The 19,143-nt window shown below is 46.2% G+C and overlaps 1 protein-coding gene and 1 pseudogene across 11 annotated transcripts in view; both read left to right on the top strand.

The window, feature by feature from the left end:
* Window positions 1-8,138, top strand: part of LOC124098524 (large ribosomal subunit protein uL30-like) — an 86,922-nt pseudogene extending 78,784 nt beyond the window's left edge.
* Window positions 1-19,143, top strand: part of Phactr1 (phosphatase and actin regulator 1) — a 497,389-nt gene that overhangs the window by 385,055 nt on the left and 93,191 nt on the right. For all 11 annotated transcript variants that reach the window (XM_046453339.2, XM_046453342.2, XM_046453345.2 and 8 more), the window contains one exon: window positions 9,695-9,775. In XM_046453339.2, coding sequence (XP_046309295.1) covers window positions 9,695-9,775 — 81 coding nt within the window. The remainder of the gene's footprint in view (window positions 1-9,694; window positions 9,776-19,143) is intronic.

Below are 19,143 nucleotides of genomic sequence, written 5' to 3' on the forward strand. Positions count from 1 at the left end.
CCCCTTTCTTTCCTCCCCTGCCAGCTGTGACCACGGAGCCCAATTGGTCACTTCTCTTATCTTAGAAATGTAGACATCTCTGAGGCCTTGTTTGCACATTTCTACAAACTACTATACTGGATACATGTTTGTGAGAAACTAGTAAGGGGTGTCCAGCACCTGGAGTGCTGGTATCTTCCCAGCCAGTGGCCATGTAAAACAGGGCAACATGAAGATAGGAAGTTTATCTACATTGAACCCTTTTGTAGAGACTCTTTTGCTGACAGTCCTGAAATAGCCATGGTGAGGGTTTCTGGAGAGGCCCAGCTAAGACTTTTCTGTGGAGAAAGGGGGTACTACACTAGCTTCACCAGCCAAACCTGCACTGGAGTCACCCTCATATCGGACACTGTTTCAATGTCTGGGGATATTCAGGCCTGCTGGGGAAACCTGCACCAGGGTCACAGAACTGGTGAGGCCCCCTGTGTTCTCCGTCAGAGGGACAGATTACGGGGCTGAAGTTCCTATTGGAGCAATACAGAGGGGGCGGTCAGGCCAGAGCAGAGACCAGGACTTGGGCTTCTTGTCAGGTGACAGGGGCATTCATTCACACCTCAGATTCTTGTTGTTGGGATTTAGTTTAGATTTTTGGGGGGAGGGAAAAAGGGTTCTAAATTTCTCCTCCTTTCTTCTTTTGAGGATCTCTTGGTCTTAATTGCCAAAGAACAGACTTTTTTTTTTCTCATTTTGAATTAGTGATTCAATAAGCTTTCCTGGGATAAGCAAATAATTGAAAACCTTCTTATCTAGTTAATTCCTTTGCTTTTGGCAGAAGATTTAGATATTCATAGCGCACTTGAACATCTAACTGGGTGAAAGACACAATATTTGATGTTCATAAAAACTTCCTTTGATTACTATGCCTTTTTCTGGAGTATGTCTGTCATACCGTGCTGCCTAAAACTAGACACTCAGAGCTGCGTTCTTTTTTAACTTTCTTTTCTTTCCTTCTTCAATATAGCAATTGACAACCATGTTTCTTTTCTCATTAATTTCCTTATGAAATAAAAGATCAACTGGTATTTTCCATCTGATCCTTCAGAAGGGCAGATCACCCTTTTTTTTTCTGTTTTCCAAATCCTTTCTCCTCTTTCTCTTCTTCTCTCCTATATTGTGTGTATGAATGTAATTTCACAATAGTCTCTTTATCTTTAAAAAATGAAAGCATTCGCTCTATAGATGGCATCGAGGGGGTGGATTGTTTCATTTTGGGTCCTGCCAGCCTGCCTTTGTGGTGTCGTATCAATATGTGGGTGGGTTGTTTTGTTTGGGGTCCTTCTAGGTCATGGGTATTGCATCCTGTGAACATTATTCAGGAAGCCAGATAAGAGGTGGAGGCCTGATCTAGGTTCTGGAAGCTCATTCCATTTGTCACTTGTAGATTTCAAGCCTAAAATTTCCTTTCACTGGAGTCGTGAGATTTCGAAAGGGGGTAAACACTTCAGATTTTTCTTGTAAGTTGACGGTTTCAAGGATGGAAAGTAGAAGACTCCATCGTCAGCGACTGCACATTTCATCATTTCTCAATTGCTTTTCCCTTTCAAGCTTGTATTCCCTTCAGAATGTAATTTAAAGTCAGTTAAACAGGGAATTCAACACACACACAGAGAAAGAGATTGTTCTGGAGAAAAACCTGAACAAGTCTCTTCTCTGGTGCTCTTAGTAGGACCAAATGACTTTCTCCAGCACCAATATTGTTTTTTTTTTCACACTTTCTCATCTTTTTAAAAAATGAAAAGCATCACTTAAAAGTCACGAAACATAAGTTTTCCTCTTTCATCAGGACTGAAAATACACACAGAAAACACTATGTCCCCAAATTGTACATCCAGCTACATAGTTTAGAAAAGCCTTTGTACGTGTTCTCATTGGTAACTGAACAAGTAGATTTACAACAGCAAAATTTATGCCCAAAACATAGAAACTTAAATTTCCTTCTTAAATTAATCATGGTGCATTCGCCTCATGAAATGACAGGGAATATTCAAAAAGAATGAGATGGTCCAGGATGTACTGAGAAGATCCCTAAAACCAACTAATGAGTTAGAAAAAGAAGAAAGAAAGAAAAAACCCTCACAGAACATGTGAAGAATGATTCCATTAATGGTTTTTGTTGGAGGTGGTTGGGGTCCTGCTGGGGACTGAACCCAGGACCTCACACATGCTGGGCAAACGCTCTACCACTGTGCCACAGCCCCAGCCCTTCCATTTGTGCTTTGTAAAACTATGTATATGTATGGGAGGATGAGCACTGGGGACAGAGGACAGTGGAAAAGAGAATGAGGTTATCAAAGGAGAGCCGTGGAGGCATTTAGGTCTCTGGGGAGAGAAAAATGAAAAAGGACTTTGTTTTCTGTGTATTTCTTGTATTTTTTTATAGTGAAAATATTTCCATGTATTATTTCCATCAATAAAAAGATGCATATATGAAAGAATAAAAAGAAAATGCCCTAGTCATTTAAACAAATTCATCCAACCTGGGCATTCACTAAGGAGAATAAGGGCATTTAAGATGCTTATTTTACTTATTTATTTTATTTGTGGTGCAGGGGTTTAAACCCAAAGCCTGGTGCATCCTAGACAGTTGCTCCACCACTGAGCTGTACCCCAGCTCAAGATATTTATTTTCAAATTCACTGATGTCAGAGAAGCACAGCAGCTGTTTTTATGACTGAATCAGGGAGGGTACCGAGGAGAAGAAAAAGAAGGCTCCCACCGTGCCAGAAACCCGTAAGAAAAAGTGAAGGAAATTTGCAGAGCTGAAGGTAAAGTGCCTGAGGAAGAAGTGTACCCAGAAGACGCTTCAGAAGGCAAGGAGGAAGCTCATCTATGAAAAAGCCACGCACTACTACAGGAATACAGGCAGAGGTACAGGATGGAGATTAGAAAGGCCAGGGTTGCCAGAGAAACTGGCAACATCTCTGTCCTGCAGAACCCAGGTTGGCATTTGTCATCAGGATCAGAGGGATCAATTGTGTGAGCCCAAAGGTTTGTAAGGTGTCACAGCTTCTTTGTCTTCACAAGATCCTCAGAGGCACCTTCGTGAAGCTCAACAAGGCTTCAGCTAACATGCTGAACCAGACATTGCATGGGGTACCCAAACCTGAAGACAGTGAATAATACCAACATGGATATGGCAAAATCAATAAGAAATGAATTCCCTTGACAGATGACGCTTGGTTGCTCGCTCTCTTGGTAAATATGGCATCATCTGCAAGGAGAATCCGATTCAGGAGATCTACACTATTGGAAAATGCTCCAAAGAAGCAAATAACTTCCTGTGGCCCTTCAAGTTATCTTCCCCCAAGAGGTGGAATGAAGAAAAAGACCACCCATCTTGTAGAAGGTGGAGTGATAGAAACAGGGAAGACCAGATCAACAGGCTGATTAGAAGGGTAAACTAGGTCTCTACCATGGCGCTTTTGAAATCTGCCCAGTTAATTAAACAGTACCTGTTATCAGTATAAAAGAAGAAGAAGAGGCAGAAGCAGCATAGCATTCCTTGACATATCACAAACCTGTGTTGATAGAGAGACTGGGAAGAATAAAAGAAGGAGAGGTGATGGGGAGCTGGCTTTTAGTGAATACGGCATAGACTGCCATAGTGTCTTGGAAGGGGATTTTATAAAAACAATCAGATTAAGGCTGAGGCAGGAGGATCGCAAGTTCAAAGCCATCCTCAGCAAAAGTGAGGTGCTAAGCAACTCAGCGAGACCCTGCCTCTAAATAAAAAGTACAAAAAAGGGCTGGGCATGTGGCTCAGTGGTCGAGTGCCCCCGAGTTCAATCCCCGATCTGGCAGTCTATCAGGCTTTGGGAGGAGGGCTGACCAGGAGGCTGAGGGAGCAGGAGGAGATGTAGGCAGGCACCTGTATTATGGCTTCCCTGGGAAGGAGTAGGCAAGGCGAGGTGAGCAGGTTTGGGATTGGCCAGTGTGAACACCTTCAGTGGGACCTGGGACGTAGGGGCTGTCTGCAGTTCTCTGGTACCCTCCTGGGTGGTTAGGGTGCTCGGTGGCTGGTTTGCAGATCTAAGGCAAAGGCAAGTCCTTCGCTACCTCTCAGAACTGGCTAAAGCCAGGAAGAGGTCCATGCAGGTTCAGCAAGGAAGCCCTAAGCATTAGAATTACAGAATTTTATGAAAATGCCCAGGTAATACACAGTGGTGCAGAGGCAAGGATAACTAGGTCTGTTGAGGCTTCTGCCTAGTTCTTATATTAAGCAGAGTTTGATGGCGAGCTTCGGGAATCTTCCCTGGACAACCTCTGAATCGGGTGGGTTTGGGGATATCAAGGGCCACCTTTGCTACAGAATTGAGAGAGCATTCTCCCACGCCTATCCCGGGCAAAAGGATCTCTGAAGCCTCCCCTCAGTGTTTGGATGGACCCCACTGACTCACTGGTGTGTGAAAGCAAATCAGAATTTGTTTGCCCTCTCCCTCTCTGGGACTTCTCGTGGGTTAGCTTCGAATTTGGGGCTGGGTGTCCCTGGAAGTCACCTCTGCATGTTTGCTGGCTTCTGTTTCTGTTTCGAGGCTTCAGTGGCCACAGCGCATCATCACCCGTGATGCTGCTGGGAATTCGGTTATTTTCTTAAGATCAGGGAGTTGCATTGGCTCCTGGCCATGGTGATGCTTGTTCTCTCAGAACCAAATTCCTGATTTTTACATTTTGGTTCAACTGATTGACTAAGGTGTTAGGGATTTAAAAATTGCTTTTAAAGGAATTTACCTGTATTTTTAATCCTTTTATTTTAATGTCAGCTTATTAGCTCTCTGTGCCCTAAAGCTCATCACTTCCTTAATGGTCTGCTTAGATGTGCTCTTTTTATATTTTTAATCAATACTTTTGCCATTTGGGGTACTCCCCCCACCCCATTTTAACAGCTTTATTGAGATGTCATTTTCCTACCATCAGTTAACCCCATGTCGGTGTACAACTCCACGATTGGAGTCTATTTGAAGAGTTGTGCAGAGCTGGGGTTGTAGCTGGGTGGTGGAGTGCTTGCCTAGCATGTGCAAGGCCCTGGGTTCAATCCCCAATAGTGAAAAATAAAATAAAATAAAATAAAATAAAGAACGGTGCCACTATCACCATAATCCCAGTTTTAAAACCAAAACATTTACGCCCAAGCATCTCCATGGGTGGTCACTCAGATCTACCCTGCCCCCTGGCTTTAATAAGTGAATACTAGTATAGTGATCCTCATATTTTAAAAAAGCTTTTTTTGTTTACTGATTTTTATATAAAATTAGTACCTGCTTGCATATTCTTGCCAAGCCCAACAATACAGAGTTTGACTTTTTTTTAAGGGTTATGTTTTTTTCCTGTTCATTACCTCGCAAAGACCACACATTTCACAAGTGGCCAACCCACCACCAAGCCCCAACTCATGACCTGACTTACCTTGTGGCTGCTCTCCTTTGGGCAGGTGGGGTGCATGTCACACCTGTCTCCCCCAGGCCTTCCTCCTCTTCTCCTTAGCTTTTTATAGTTTTGACTCATTTTCCTTTTTGGCTCTACCCAAAGCCAGATTACCGGGAGGGAGAGAGTTGAACTTTGGTTGGTGAAAAGCAAACCTTTCTTTCTTTTCCTGTCTACAGTAACCGTGCTTCCACACCGTTATGGCTCAGGAGTAAACCAGGTCAAGTGGCCTGAGGTGTCCCTCTGCACCAGGCAGCCCACTTACTGTCACTTTCTGGAGCGGTGGTGAACTTGACCTTGGTTAAACCTAGCACTCACTTTGGAAGGGCAGCTGAAGTACAGTTAAGAGAGAGGCATCGTGCACACCTTATTAAAAGAAATAGCCAGAAAACAGGGCTTTAGAAGGAGCAAGCAGCTATGAATAAATTAACTGTCACTTTTCCGGGATGCTCAACCCCAAGTAAATTATTAATAAGGTCGCCTTTCGTTGTCAGAGCTGACCATTCTCACGTTCATTCTACTGGTCCTCATGGCCAATATGGTATCACTGGGGGAAAGGAAGAGGGATTGGGTTTTTTGTTTTGTTTTATTTTTGATCTTCTAGTCTCTGCTATATGATTCCAAACAACTTGATATTTCTGGACCTCAGGTACCTCATCTGTGGAATGCAAATGATGATTTTTCACAGGATCGTGGGGAGGATTGTGTTAAACAACGTAACTTTCCACCCTTCTCAAGTGATGAGACAAGTTCCCTGTGGGCACAGGGTTCTGTACCACGAAGTGGAAAAAAACCTTAGGATCAATAAGCCGCCTCTTTTCAGAGTGTTGATTGAATTTGAAAATTGATGGGGAGCACATTTTCTCATTTAAATTAGAATGGATATATTATAAGGGGTGCACCTAATTTTTTGTTTTTCTTTTGGTGCTGGGAATAGAACCCAGAGCCTCGCCCACACTGGGCAAATGCTTTACCACTGAGCCACACTCCCAACCCATCCATCTTAATGTTGAAAGAAAAACTCAATGCAAACAGCAAGTTCAGGGCAGAAGACTTTATGTCATACCTTTGGAGTCCCTGGCATCCATTCTTTGTATGAAGAGTGTTTTCCTTGGAGAGTTTGAGCAGTGCTGCCGTGTGACAGTCTAACACGGTCCAGGCCACATGCACAGTCTCCTGTCGCTGCTTCTGGTTTCATGAAGTTTCCAACTGCACTTCCTTTGCACCTTCTTGATGCCTCCTCTGGACCCGGCTGACCCTGGAGTTCACCATCCGCCCTCCAAACCCAGTTCTCATCTCGTACGTCCTGCCTTAGTGATTGATAGCACCTTCTGTTCAGTTGTGCAAGATGGGAAGGAACCACGTTGTCCTTGACCCTTCTTTTCTGCACGTGCCTTGTCTGCTCCTTAGCTTGAGGTCATGTCAACATTGCCACCTCTTGACCACATCCTTTGTCTCTGTCACCCACAGCTTAGCCCAAGCTGCCATCCTGCCCTGCCTTGACATCTGGAATCATTTAGTCACTGGTTTCTACCCATCTGTTCTCCACATTGAAGCGAATGTTTGTCTTTCAAATGCTCCGTTCTGACTGTTTCTTCCCATTCCTCTGGGAAGAGCATGGTGCCTGGTGCAGGCCCCGCATGGCCAGCCCTGCCCTCTGGCCTCAGCTCCAACATTCTCCACTGGGCGCTGGTGGCTGCAGCCAGGGCAGCCTTCTTTCTGTCCTTCCATGGTACCGCGATTCGCCCACTGGGTCCAGCCTGCTCTCTCCGGAGCTCCCGTCAGCCCTACCGATTGCTCTTTGCTGAGATATGTTCCTCTTTCAAATCTCAGCTCAAGGATCTCCTTCCTAAAAGCCCCTGACACCCCAACAAGGGACATTAGTTGAGGACTTATTTCAATTTTTAAATCACACATTGGGTGATGTCATTATTTAATGACCGTCTGATTCTCACATTAGTCTGTAAACTCTTTGAGGGCAGGGACTGTCCCTTGGTCACCATCATCTCCAGTCCCTAGCAGGTGTCATTCATCTGGAGCAGCCGCTCTGTCATGATTGGCTGAGTGAAGTGTGACAGCAGGGGTCTGGGTGGCCGAGTGGGCCTGGAGCCCATCCACGTTCTGCTAACAGCTTCGAACCTCAGACCCTCAAGCCCAGGGCACTGCCCGCCAGGGGGCAGATTCTTGCTTACCGCTGTGCACCAGACCCATCCATCCCAGTCTGTGGTTTTGAAAAGTCCTGGGAAACCACACGGTGTTTAAGAGAAATCTGTTCCATTCATGTGGTTGAGTATAGGATGGCAAAGCACCTCATTCCATGACATGGCTTTGTGTCCTCTAAAAGATGTGTCACCAACCCCTTGCTTCAACTCCTGGCTTCCCCTGACCTGTCCAGTCTTCTCCCAGTGCTGCCAGGCAGATAGATCTTCTCAAGCCCTGCAGAGCATTTGATCCTAACTTGGAATTTTCCTCCCCTTTTCCAGCCGTCCCAACCCTCCCTGCATAAAGAACCCCCTTCTGTCCTCATGTATCCTATGACGTCATTTGATCTGCGTTGGAAAGTGCTTTCACCCCCAAAACAAACCCCACCCCCGTGTTTCCTACACCCACCTTTACCCCTTGCCTTACCTGTGATAACCTCCTGCCCTCTCTTCCGTGGGTCTACATCTATGTCTCTCTTATTATCAATATTCTCAGTAAGCCACAGGTGAGTGCGTCTCTCCTGACATTTGTTTTCTTTTCTCATATCTCTTAATTCATTATGATTTAAGCAAAGAAGTTAGGATGAGATTTAAAAAAAAAATAGTAAGTTCCAGATTTTATAACCAGCGATCCTCAGCCTGGCTATGCCTAAGAATAACCCGGAGAGCTTTTTCTCACAATCCAGGTGTTCCTGTCTCACCCTGGACCTGTAAAATTGAAATTGTGTTTTCCCAGACCAGCAAGTGACTCAACTGAGGTCCCACAGCTAGTGGGTGACACAAATAGAATCACAGCCCTGGATTCCCTCCTCGCTTTCTAGTTCTTAGTCATATTCTTCAGATTCAGTTCTGTTGAGGTGCATGTGTGTATGTCTAATTAATCTGTATATGAATTTGCATAAAAAGTTTCCCTACTTTTTTTTTAATCTTTTCCCCTGAATAACTATGCCTCCAGAGGGTGACAAAGAGCCTCGGGGTGATAACCTGTCATCACCCCATGCACAGTGTTTACCAGAGGCTGGGCCTGGGGCAGCTGCTGTCCTCTGTAGGATCCACCAGAGCCCCCTGCAAGCCCTTCGAGCTGTCCCTCACTCCTCCACGCCTGGGGTCCTCTGCCACTCAAGTCTCTTCCATCTGCCCACTGCTCTTGCCTCCCCCAGCCCCACCTGGCTCAGGTGTGTGGCTGGAGACACATCTGGAGCCAACAGAGTCTATTCCTCATTGAGCTATTCCCACACATGGAGCCTGAGAGAGGCGGGTGTGGGGCTCCTGCCATGGAAGTCACCTGCCGCCTCTCAGATAATCCACCAGGGACCCTGGGATGCCAATGCCCAGTGTTTGCAGGAGATAGTTTCAAACTTACTATTTCTTAGTGATGGGAGTCAGTGAATCGGGATCTGTGAAGTCCAGCCAGAAAGATCCCCACACTCCAGGGAGGGCCTTGGACTTCAAGGTGGAGTCCATACGAGAGGTCACATGTCTGGCGTGGAGTCCTGGTCCCTCTGCTCAGTGGCCCTGTGACTGGTGCAGCCTCGAGCTTCTCCATGCCACAGCTACCTCACCATACACCAGTGTTAACTCAAATTCAATAAAATGCCTATTTTATAGGTAATGTAGAGATTGGAAGGTTTAGACAAATAATCTGATTAAGAGGCTGATCAGCCAGGTGCACACCTGTGATCCCAGCACTCAGGAGGCTGAGGCAGGAGGATCACAAGTTCAAAGGCAGCCTCAGCAAAAGCAAGGTGCTAAGCAACTCAGTGAGACCCTGTCTCTAAATAAAATACAAAATAGGGCTGGGGCTGGGGCTCAGTGGCCGAGTGCCCCTGAGTTCAATCCCTGGTACTCTCCAAAATAAATAAATAAACAAAGGCTTATCATCCTAGCAAATGATGGTTACCTTCTACAAGGGAAGCAGAGTGTACAGAAGCTCTCCGTGCATCACACGGCAGTTCCAATCAGCACTGACCTTTGGAAAGACGTGGTGCCCTTGTTCCCTACTCACCCTGCTTCTCTCTCTCTCTTGCTTGTAGCCCTGGAAAGGAAGATATCCATGAGGCAAAGCAGAGAGGAGCTGATAAAGCGAGGGGTCTTGAAGGAGATCTATGATAAAGGTAAGAGTCCCCATCCCCTGCCCATGGGCCTGCAAGCCGTGCGTGGACCCGGGCACATTTCTGACATTGCATTGAATTTTCTGCATCAGTTTATGAAGTGATTGGAAAATTTGAATCCTTGAACTCCAGACTATTGTGGGGAGAAAAGACAATGGAGACACTAAATATGTGGATATTATATGATGGGGGGAGAAAAATCCCCATTTTTCCCACTTGGGAATCAAACCACGGGATGCTAAGAAAAATGCGTCTCCAGAAATGATGTCAGTCCAGGCTGTGGGTCCAGCAGGGGCGAGTTTAATCGTTTGTGCTCTCACAGGCACTGGGGCTTCTCAAGGTAGCTGTTTAAAACCCACAGGCTTCTCGGAGGGAACAGGGGTTGTTCTCCCATCCCACCCCTGCAGTCTGTCTCCCATCCATAGAAAAAATAAAGTGGGGAGGCTGAGGCAGGAGGATCGAGAGTTCAAAGCCAGCCTCAGCAAAAAACTGAGGCGCTAAGCAACTCAGTGAGACCCTGTCTCTAAATAAAATACAAAATAGAACTGGGGTATGGCTCAGTGGCCTAGTGCCCCTGAGTTCAATCCCTGATTCAATCCTATATATTCAAAATAGGGCTGGGGTATGGCTCAGGGTTCGAGTGCCCCTGAGTTCAATCCCTGATATGCACCCCCACACACACGCGCAAAAAAAAAAAAGTGGAAAAAATTATGACAGTACACACAAGATATCTTAAATGGTAATATTTACAGAGATTTGAAATGCTCTGTGAACATGTCCCCAAGTGTTCACCAGGGGCCACTACATCTTTTGCTTATTGAATTGTTCTCTTCAAATACGAAGCTTGGCAGTGACTTACATGTTATATTAAGTAACATTCACTCCTCTGTTCTAAGATCTTTGCTGTTTTAAATTGCACTTGTGTGGGTCTCCTCTCTCTCCCTCCCTCCCTCGCTCTCTCTCCTTCCCTCCATCTTCTATCTTCTCTTTCTCTGACTCTCAGGAATACATTCTCCTCTTTGAGCTTTAAGTGGACTAACAGACTGTCACTTCTGATCTTGTCACAGTCCGGTCCTCTTCCTGTTCCACCCTGGCGTTATCTGGCGGACCAGGTGATTCAGTATTCTATTTAAACATTCATCCTAGTTGCCCAGGCACCCTGGTAGTTCTGACGCTGCGGTTGACCATGTTTCTGTTGGATTCTTGATGCCCAATTTGGTCCTAATACCCAAAGGGAGGCTGCTCCCAGGTCCTGGTGTGGCTCTGATTCCGCTTTTCTGGGACCATCTGACCCCCGTGGTGCATCTCACCTCACTGGTTACTTCCTAGAGGTGCTTTTGAAATATTCTCTTTAAGCACAAATTGCCAGCCTGAAACACAGTGCCGCCCTGGTGGCAAGGGACACTGAGGTAGGATGTGGAGCTGTCCTATTCCGATCTACATCCCATAATTATTGGCACCTTCTGAGCTCATGAGTCCCTATGGTGAGCCCCTCTGTCCTTTATATCTGGGGAATCCCACAGCAGAAGACGACTTCTTCTCTGGTTGATTAGGCTCTCATTCCGTGACTTCCTCTGCAACGTCCTGCCTTCGGTACCTTCCCCCAACCCTCCCTCCCTGCAGTGACCTTCTTCTCCATGCTTTCCCGTAAGTTCCTTTCTCTGTGTCTGCACCCCAGGAGAGAAGGAAGATGTTGACTGCAGGTCTAATGTTATCTAATAAGCCGGGTTCTATGAAACGGTCCTTCCTGCTTCCTCCTTCCTTCCTGCAGCTGTGGAGTCTCTGCAAATCCTCAGGCATGCCCCAAAGCAGAGACCACCTTTTACTATACATTTATTATTTTCATGGCATCTAATAACTGGGTTCAGGTGAGTATCTCCCAGGAGGCTTCCCAACTTAACTAAGGAAATCCCAGGTTGATGGAGTCAAAGCCACCTTTGGTAAAGAAAGGATTAGACGGCTGTGGTGGCTGGGGCTTTCCAGGGCCACACCAGCAGTCAGATCCCTGAGAGTGACAGGTGCGTTTCTCCATCAGCAGGCACAGAGCTGGCCCCCGACCTGCGCTCCCTTAGTGGCTCTGGAGGAAAGGACCAGTCTGTCCCCCTCTGTCACCAGGCACTGCAGCTTCCTGTTTTATTTTTATCTTAGCACTTAGACTGTCAGCCCATTTCTGTTTGTTGAGTGACTTTTTGCACTAGCCCTTAAGCTCCGGGAGAGCAGGGTCTCAGAGGGTCACAGCTAGATCCCCCAACTACGAATAATGTTGGACAGGAATCAGACTCTTCAAAAATATTTACTGTCTGGACGATGGAAAAGGAGAGGAAGAGAGGGACTAAAATTAAAACTCCACAGGTTGTGTTTGCACTGTGGATCTTAATCTCCTCACCTTATTCTGTTACATTGTCAGGTAAAGAGCCCAAGCCTGGGAATCAGACTGCTAGGATTCAAGTCCAGTTTTACTAAGTAGCTGTGCAATTTTAGTCAGTTTGCTTCTCTGTGCTTCTGCTTCTTTATCTCAAAACGGGGATCATATTGTGGTGATGAGGATTACATGAGACGATCCCTGCCACCTTCAAGACCCGTTTTCAAGAGATGCTAACATGCCATCACTATTATTAGTCTCATTGTCGTCATCATCATCCTTTATATTTTTCACAGAATTGAAAAGGGCGCCTCACCTTAGTTGATCTTATCAACAGACCCAAGAAATCAATATTAGGAAGGGTGGACATCACTGCCCTCTTTTGTCTCGAGATTAAAAAGGTAAAAAGACCTACCCTGGAAATGGTGTTAGGGGAGTCTGTCAGTGAGGACCCTGCCTCCGCCTTCAGCAGCCTCCTTCAGCTCCCCTGCACCTCCCGGCTTCCCTCTTGGCCTCCACATGAGCCATTTTCCTCCCTTGCCTTCCCTCCTCTCTGCAACATCCTTCCCCTCGCCGTATCTGAGGTTCTGGTGGGCAAAAGAGATAAGATCTCATTGCCACAATCCGATGGGCAGCAGGCGGCAGAGAAATTTCCCTGTGCTTTGCAGGTGGTTAGTCTCAAAGGGGAATTTCGTGGACATGGGGCGGCCCTTACCCGTGACCTGGCTGGTAGTCCCTAACTTCACTGGCAGTGCCTCCTGGTGTCAGCCTGCAGCACTTGAGCTGGTTACCTGGCACAAGGCCATTCCATCAGAGGTCCACAGACCCTGACCACTGCCTGCTGTTGGGTAGCTGCAGGGTCAGCCCGTGGCCAGGACGCAGCCCTCTGGGTCCAGCCTCTGCCTTATACTGTGCATACCCAGTGGGGGTGTATGTTAGTGCTACTGTGGCAGAGAACAGTTTATTCTCTTTATTTAGTAGGAAATATTTTCTTTTCCAACCTGCTTTGTGTTTTTTATTTTTCTTAATAACACCCCACTCATTCATAGAAAGTCCAAAAGAAGGCTCCTGTAGTGATCTGAAAGTCACAGCTGTTGGCAAGAGTGGACTCAAATGGATCAAGGGTTGTCACTCTTTGTATTTCTTTGTATTGTTGAAATCCCAAATGTTCAATGAATTCAGATCAAGGAAAATGAGAACTTGGGTCTAGAAGAAAAAATTCAGATGTCCCCAGAAATTCCTTATTTAACGGGCTCTGAAATAAAAAGCATAGTTATTGAATGGCTTGTATTTTTTATTGGTTTTCATGTGGAGTCACATAATCTTAGAATTCAGAAGAGCTTTAGATAAAAGTTTAAAAACCAGAGTAATTTGTTGGATCTCGAGAATGTCTCTAAACCATGTAAGAATGCAGTGAAGTTTAAAGACTACGTATTGGGGAATTTTAGAATTTCATTAGCTGCAGTGGTAGGGAGGATGTAAAATGGTTAAGTTCTTTTTCTACCATTTTCCAAATGTTCTTCAATGTGGTACTTGTAGTTTTATGAAGAATGCCGTGTAAACATTCATGTGAACCATCCACTCTCTAAATGTTAAGCCAAGCAGTGGTGGGAAATAATTTATGATTTGACAGCTTGTTTTATTTATTCCCCAATTGCATGGCCTATTTGTTTAAATTAGAACTGGATTCATGCAAACTAAACAAAAGTTTAATTAAATGAAGTTTTCCTGGACTCCCAGAACATACATTCATCCATTCAGTCATTCAACCCATCAGTCCCTCTGTGCCAGGAAGCCACCTTAGGAGTTGAGCTGAATCCCTTACCTTCTCAGAGTCTGCACTGTACTGAAGGGAATGGGGAATGGCATGACATTATGTATTCTCAAAGAGCCTTTAGTGATGTCAGGGAAACCAAGCAGCAGAATGTGGAGCCTAAGTTGGTGGAGGGGGTTTTAGGCCAGGACAGCCGTGCAGGGAATCTCAGAGGAGGTGATAGTTTTTGAAGAGACTTAGAGGAAATCACTGGGTGGCTGAAATAAAGGCATGGCAGCCCAAATTCTTGAACTTGGTCCTACTGTTACTATCAAAGAACCTGTCACCTAATTCCCAAGCCCTCCCATTCGTTAAATCAACTTGTTAGGTTTGAGTAGAATTGAGTCCTCTGTATTGCACTTGCCCCTCTCTGGGTTCTCTGTGAATCAGGGCGGGGCACCTGCTGCTCAGAGCCTGCCTGGCTCCTCCCCTCACTCGGGGAACTTCCAGGCTCCTACTCAGCCTGCAAAGCCCTCCACCATCTGCCCTCCACCCCCTGACTTTTTCTTCAGCCCCCTGCGAACTTCCTCCTCACTGCCTCTCCTTGACTTCACTCCAGCCCTGCTTCTGGCCCTGGGGGCGCTGCATGGCCCACTCCCTCTTCTAGAACTCCCTTCCCCCAGCTATGCAACGGCTAGCTCCTCCTTCAAGTCTTGGCCTGAAAGACTTGAAAGGTGTCACCTTCTCAATGGAGCTGACCCTAGGACCACCGAATTTTAAATTGTCCCTTTCCCTAATTTCTTAGTTCCTTTCCTGTTCACCTGTTTTCTTTCTTCTTATCACTTTCTCACATGCTTTGTGATGGCTTATCTATCAGTTCAGTGTTTTCTTGTCTCTCTCTCTCTCCTCTGACAGTAAGCTGCACCAGGTAGGGTGGGGTCCTTGGCTTACTCACTGATGTAGCCCAAGTACTTCCAGCAGTGCCCGGGGCCTGGTGGGTGCCCAGTAAGTGTGTACAGAAAGAGAAACACATGCAGACAGGGGCACTTCTGCACGTTCACGTGGATCCGTTTAATCACCTGCACTGGCAAAATCCAGAGCACAAGTCCTCTGTATTTGTTCAGTTTCATGGTCCATGAAACTTTACTTAAATAGACAACATTATATTAGGTGCATATTTATGTATATGGATGCCAAATACATCAGATGGTGTCCTTAAGTGTTATGGGGGAGATACAGAACCAAACCCGTACTGTCAGGCAATTAGTATAACAGCAGTGCTATTTCTCCTACTTGGCAAGGACCTAAGAATTCACCTGGCCCCAATGCTGTTGTCATTGCAATGTCACAACAAGGGAAGCCTACAGAGGTGACTGACTTACCTATGTCACAACCAAACGAGCATGACTCTTAAAGCCCTGGGAGGAATTTAGAGGGGCAGAGGAAAGCGGTGCATATGGGTAATCAGAGGTCCTGCATGAATATTGCAACTGGTGGTTTAATGATCCTTACAGATAAACCTATGTAAGTTGAACTTGAACTTAGGTGTGAACTTGAAGGGTAACAGTGACAACTGTGGCTCTGCATCGCTGGATTTCTCTGTGAAACCTCAGTCCCACCATGGTGTCCTTTGCTTCTTAGAGTCAAGGTGTATTGAGGTCACGTGACCGCGTTTCCTGTGAGCAGCGGGGAGGGAGTCGCCCTCCACCATGAGTGGCCTGATGTGGGCAGACAGGTCAGTGCCCCTCTCATGGCAGCCTGCAGTGATAGGTTGGGGCTACTGCAGCCTCCCTGGTCGTAGGGGGAGAGACAGTCCCACGTGGAGGGAAAGGGGGTCCGGAAGACAAGCCCGCTACAGGAGAGAACAGCACCTGCTGCAATGAGGGAGAACATTTCTCAGCAGGTGATAAAGTGCACCCAGGTGTGCTTTTCTCCTTAATCAGGTGAGCGCAACCTTTTAGAAGGTGTTATTTTTAATTATGAGTGCAAACAGACGCTCCAGGAAATGGACAACTCTTTTCCATTTCCCCTGCTCTGGCATTCAAGAGGAAAAAGCTTGATATTTAAATGAAAAGGTCATCAGTTTTTGAAAATGAAGTAAAAACTCTTCCCTCTATTAGAGGAGACAAGTGCGGGCATGAGCCTTCCCAGAGCCCCTTGTTGACCTGGGATCCCAGGTGCGTCGACATTTGAAATCTGCGGGTTAAATGGGGAATGCTTTTGACAGTCCTTACCAGGCTCTGTGGTTGTCACATTTTGAGCTGTTCGGATGTCTCCCCTGGAAATGGCACCTAGGGGAAGCTGTGGTTCATTGGAACTGTGTGGAAAGGGAGAGTGTTCACTGTCAGAGCCCGCAACAGGTCATCGTCCGTGTCGCCCTCGGCACCAAAGACAGTGCAGCCACCTAGACTTGTTTATTTAGGGTTTTGAGCAAAACCTGCCTTTAAAAATGTAAAGGAGACAGATGGAAAGTGGTTTCAAGAATCAAGAGAACAGAGAGAGATCGTAATACACATTCTCTTAAGCAACTCTGAATTCTCAGAAAAGCACTGTCCCAGCCAGGAGAACTCATGCTGTCATGACCACCGCGGTGAGAAGCAGTGTCCAGGAAACTTACTCACTGATTGTGTTTTCACTAAGCACCTGTTGTGTTGCAGGTACTATTCTGAACACGAGAAATAACATAGCAGGAAGGATAAGAAGGTGTCGCTTGTAGTCCTGGGCGGAGGTGGCTTGGCAATAATGATGGGACGATACAGGACTTTCAGGTGGCACTTGGAAGTTTCACTCACCAGGGCTTGGGGACTTAGGCAAGGCAGATTGGAAGGAGCAGTGTCTTAGAGGAAATCTGAAGGATGAGTAAGAATTCACCTAGAGGGATGGGATGGGATGGATGGGATGGATGGGATGGATGGGTAAGGGGAGTCCTACAGGACTGGCATGGTCGGAGGAACCAAGGTGCTAGTGGGTGCAGGTGGTGCAGGCTGGAAACTGCTCACGGTTTACTCCTTACCCTGAGAACAGAGAGGAGCTGTGGGAGGGTCTTCTACATGATCATATTTGCAGCCTCCTCCCCCAGCCTACAGGGGGAGTGACTTGGAGGGAGTCTCAGACCCCAACCAGGGAGACCAGTTGGCCGGCCATTGCAGGAATACCAATGATGTGGTTGTGGGTGACAGGAACCAGGGTACGAGGCTCGCAGAGAGGATAGATAGATGAGAGATTTATAGAGCATGAGGCCAAATGGGACCTGTGACAGCTCAGATTTGGGGGAGTGAAGGAAATTAGCAGGGCTGATACCTAGATGTGTGCTTGGGTGACCAAGTGGGAAAATACAGGGGCCATTCTCTAATCTGGGAACCCAAGAGAAGAGCCTTTAGATCACAAAATGGTGTGACGATTTGGCCCCGTTGACCTGGAGCGATTCAGAAGTCTATGTGAGACTGCTCTTCAGATAGGTGTGAGGCTCAAGAGGGAGATCAGCGCTGGAGATGATATGGCGTGAGGTTCTGTAAATTGATGATATTTCTCAGGCGGAAGGTGGAGTGAGGGGAAAACGTGGCCCTGATAGAAAATCCGTGGACCCTAACATTTAATGTGTGGAGAGTAAAAAAGAGAAAGTAATCTGGAAGTGAGAAAAACCCTCACAGCCTGAGAAGTGGCCCAAGGAACAGGAAGTAGGTCAGAATGGTGGATGGTGCAGGGTTCTGGAAGCCAAGTGAGGAGACTGTCTGTCTGCTGACAGGGTGGAGAAATGGTCCCCACACTCAGTGCGTGGGAGAGGCTCGGGAACAGGAAGTGCCCTTTCTGTTGTCTTTAGGCTATGTGATATCATCCGGAGTTGTTTGCTGTCATCAGGGCGTAAGTTAAGATGCTGCTCTGCAGACCACAGCAACACAGTGAGCTCAGAGAGGCTGAAACAAGAAGCAAACTAGGAATGTCCTCAAAGCCAGCAGTGTTCCCTAAAGTGTCCCAAATGCTTCAACAATGCCGAGTTTGTTGATGCTCCCTTAAAATTTATTGCCTGACGGAATGAATGAATGACTTACCTAGGATTAAATGGGGGGGGGCAGAGCAATGGAATCACAGTGGACAGAAACGTCTAAGACCCTCTAGCTGTGATAGTTCACGTTTCTTTGTGAATGAAGAACACCTGAGGAGACACAGCGTGTGCCTGGGTCCCAGCAAACATTGGAATGTGCCAGTTCTGCCTGAGCCCTCCATCCTCATCAGTAACAGCGGAGCAAGCAGACCCCAGGAGCTTTCCCAGGAGACAGAATGGGGAACAGCACTGTCGCCCGCCCAGCCCCTGCCCCCCAAAGCCTCCAGAGCTAACTTCTTCCCCTGGCAAGAACTGCAGAGGGGTCAAGTAAGGTGACATCTCCAGCCCAGCCCTGGACGAGGACCAACAGTATCAAAAAATATTAAGGCCACTCAGGAGCTCTGACAAGCACCAGGAGGATACCGTATTCTCTGAACAAAAAGACATTTCAAAGGCAACACGATTTTCAGGAAATACGATTATGTATTGAACGCGGAATAAGGAATTATTGCTAGTTTTCTTGTGGTGATATCATGGTTGCATTAGAAAATATTTTTCAAAGACATGTATTATAGTACAGAGGAATAAAATGACAGGCTCTCTGGGAGGTGCTGTGACATTTCTATGAAGAAGAAGAAAGAATTCGGGCAAGTGTGTCTGATTTTATCCAGACAATCATTAAGTCTGATTATCATTACATGTGATCCACAGCATTTCTCTCCACTTATGAGTGTGTTTGAACATTTTCATAATTCCAATTTTTAAAAAAAAAGTGAAAAACTCCAGTAGTGGGAAAAAGCTCTAAAAATTCATAAAGTCAGAGAAATTTGTTACCAAATATATTTTTTGAGACATTTAACTTGCCATTCTCAGAACCTGTAAACTCCTTTAGCATATGCTGTGAAATTGGGTGTGTGAACCACACAAGGTACCTGAACAGAAGCCTGATTTTCAATTTGAGAAAAATTGAAAATAAAATAATAATAATAAAAGTCCGGGTATAGCAGCACCAGGGTTGGTTAACCTAGTTCAGGGAGGTCATCCTCAGGCTGTAAATCCCCAAGGTAACAATGTGGATGCCATAATTCTGCCATCACATGTGCATGCCACAGTCTCCTGAGGAACAAGAGGATTCTCTTTTTGGTATCTCCTTCAAAGAGCAAGAAAAGCTTGCCCTAGAGGCTCTTCAGAATTATTCTCATGTAAACCCAAAG

Source organism: Marmota monax, unplaced genomic scaffold (assembly GCF_021218885.2).
Source record: "Marmota monax isolate L192 unplaced genomic scaffold, Marmota_monax_Labrador192_F-V1.1 WCK01_AAM20220418_F8-fsc00029, whole genome shotgun sequence".
Lineage (NCBI taxonomy): Eukaryota > Metazoa > Chordata > Mammalia > Rodentia > Sciuridae > Marmota > Marmota monax.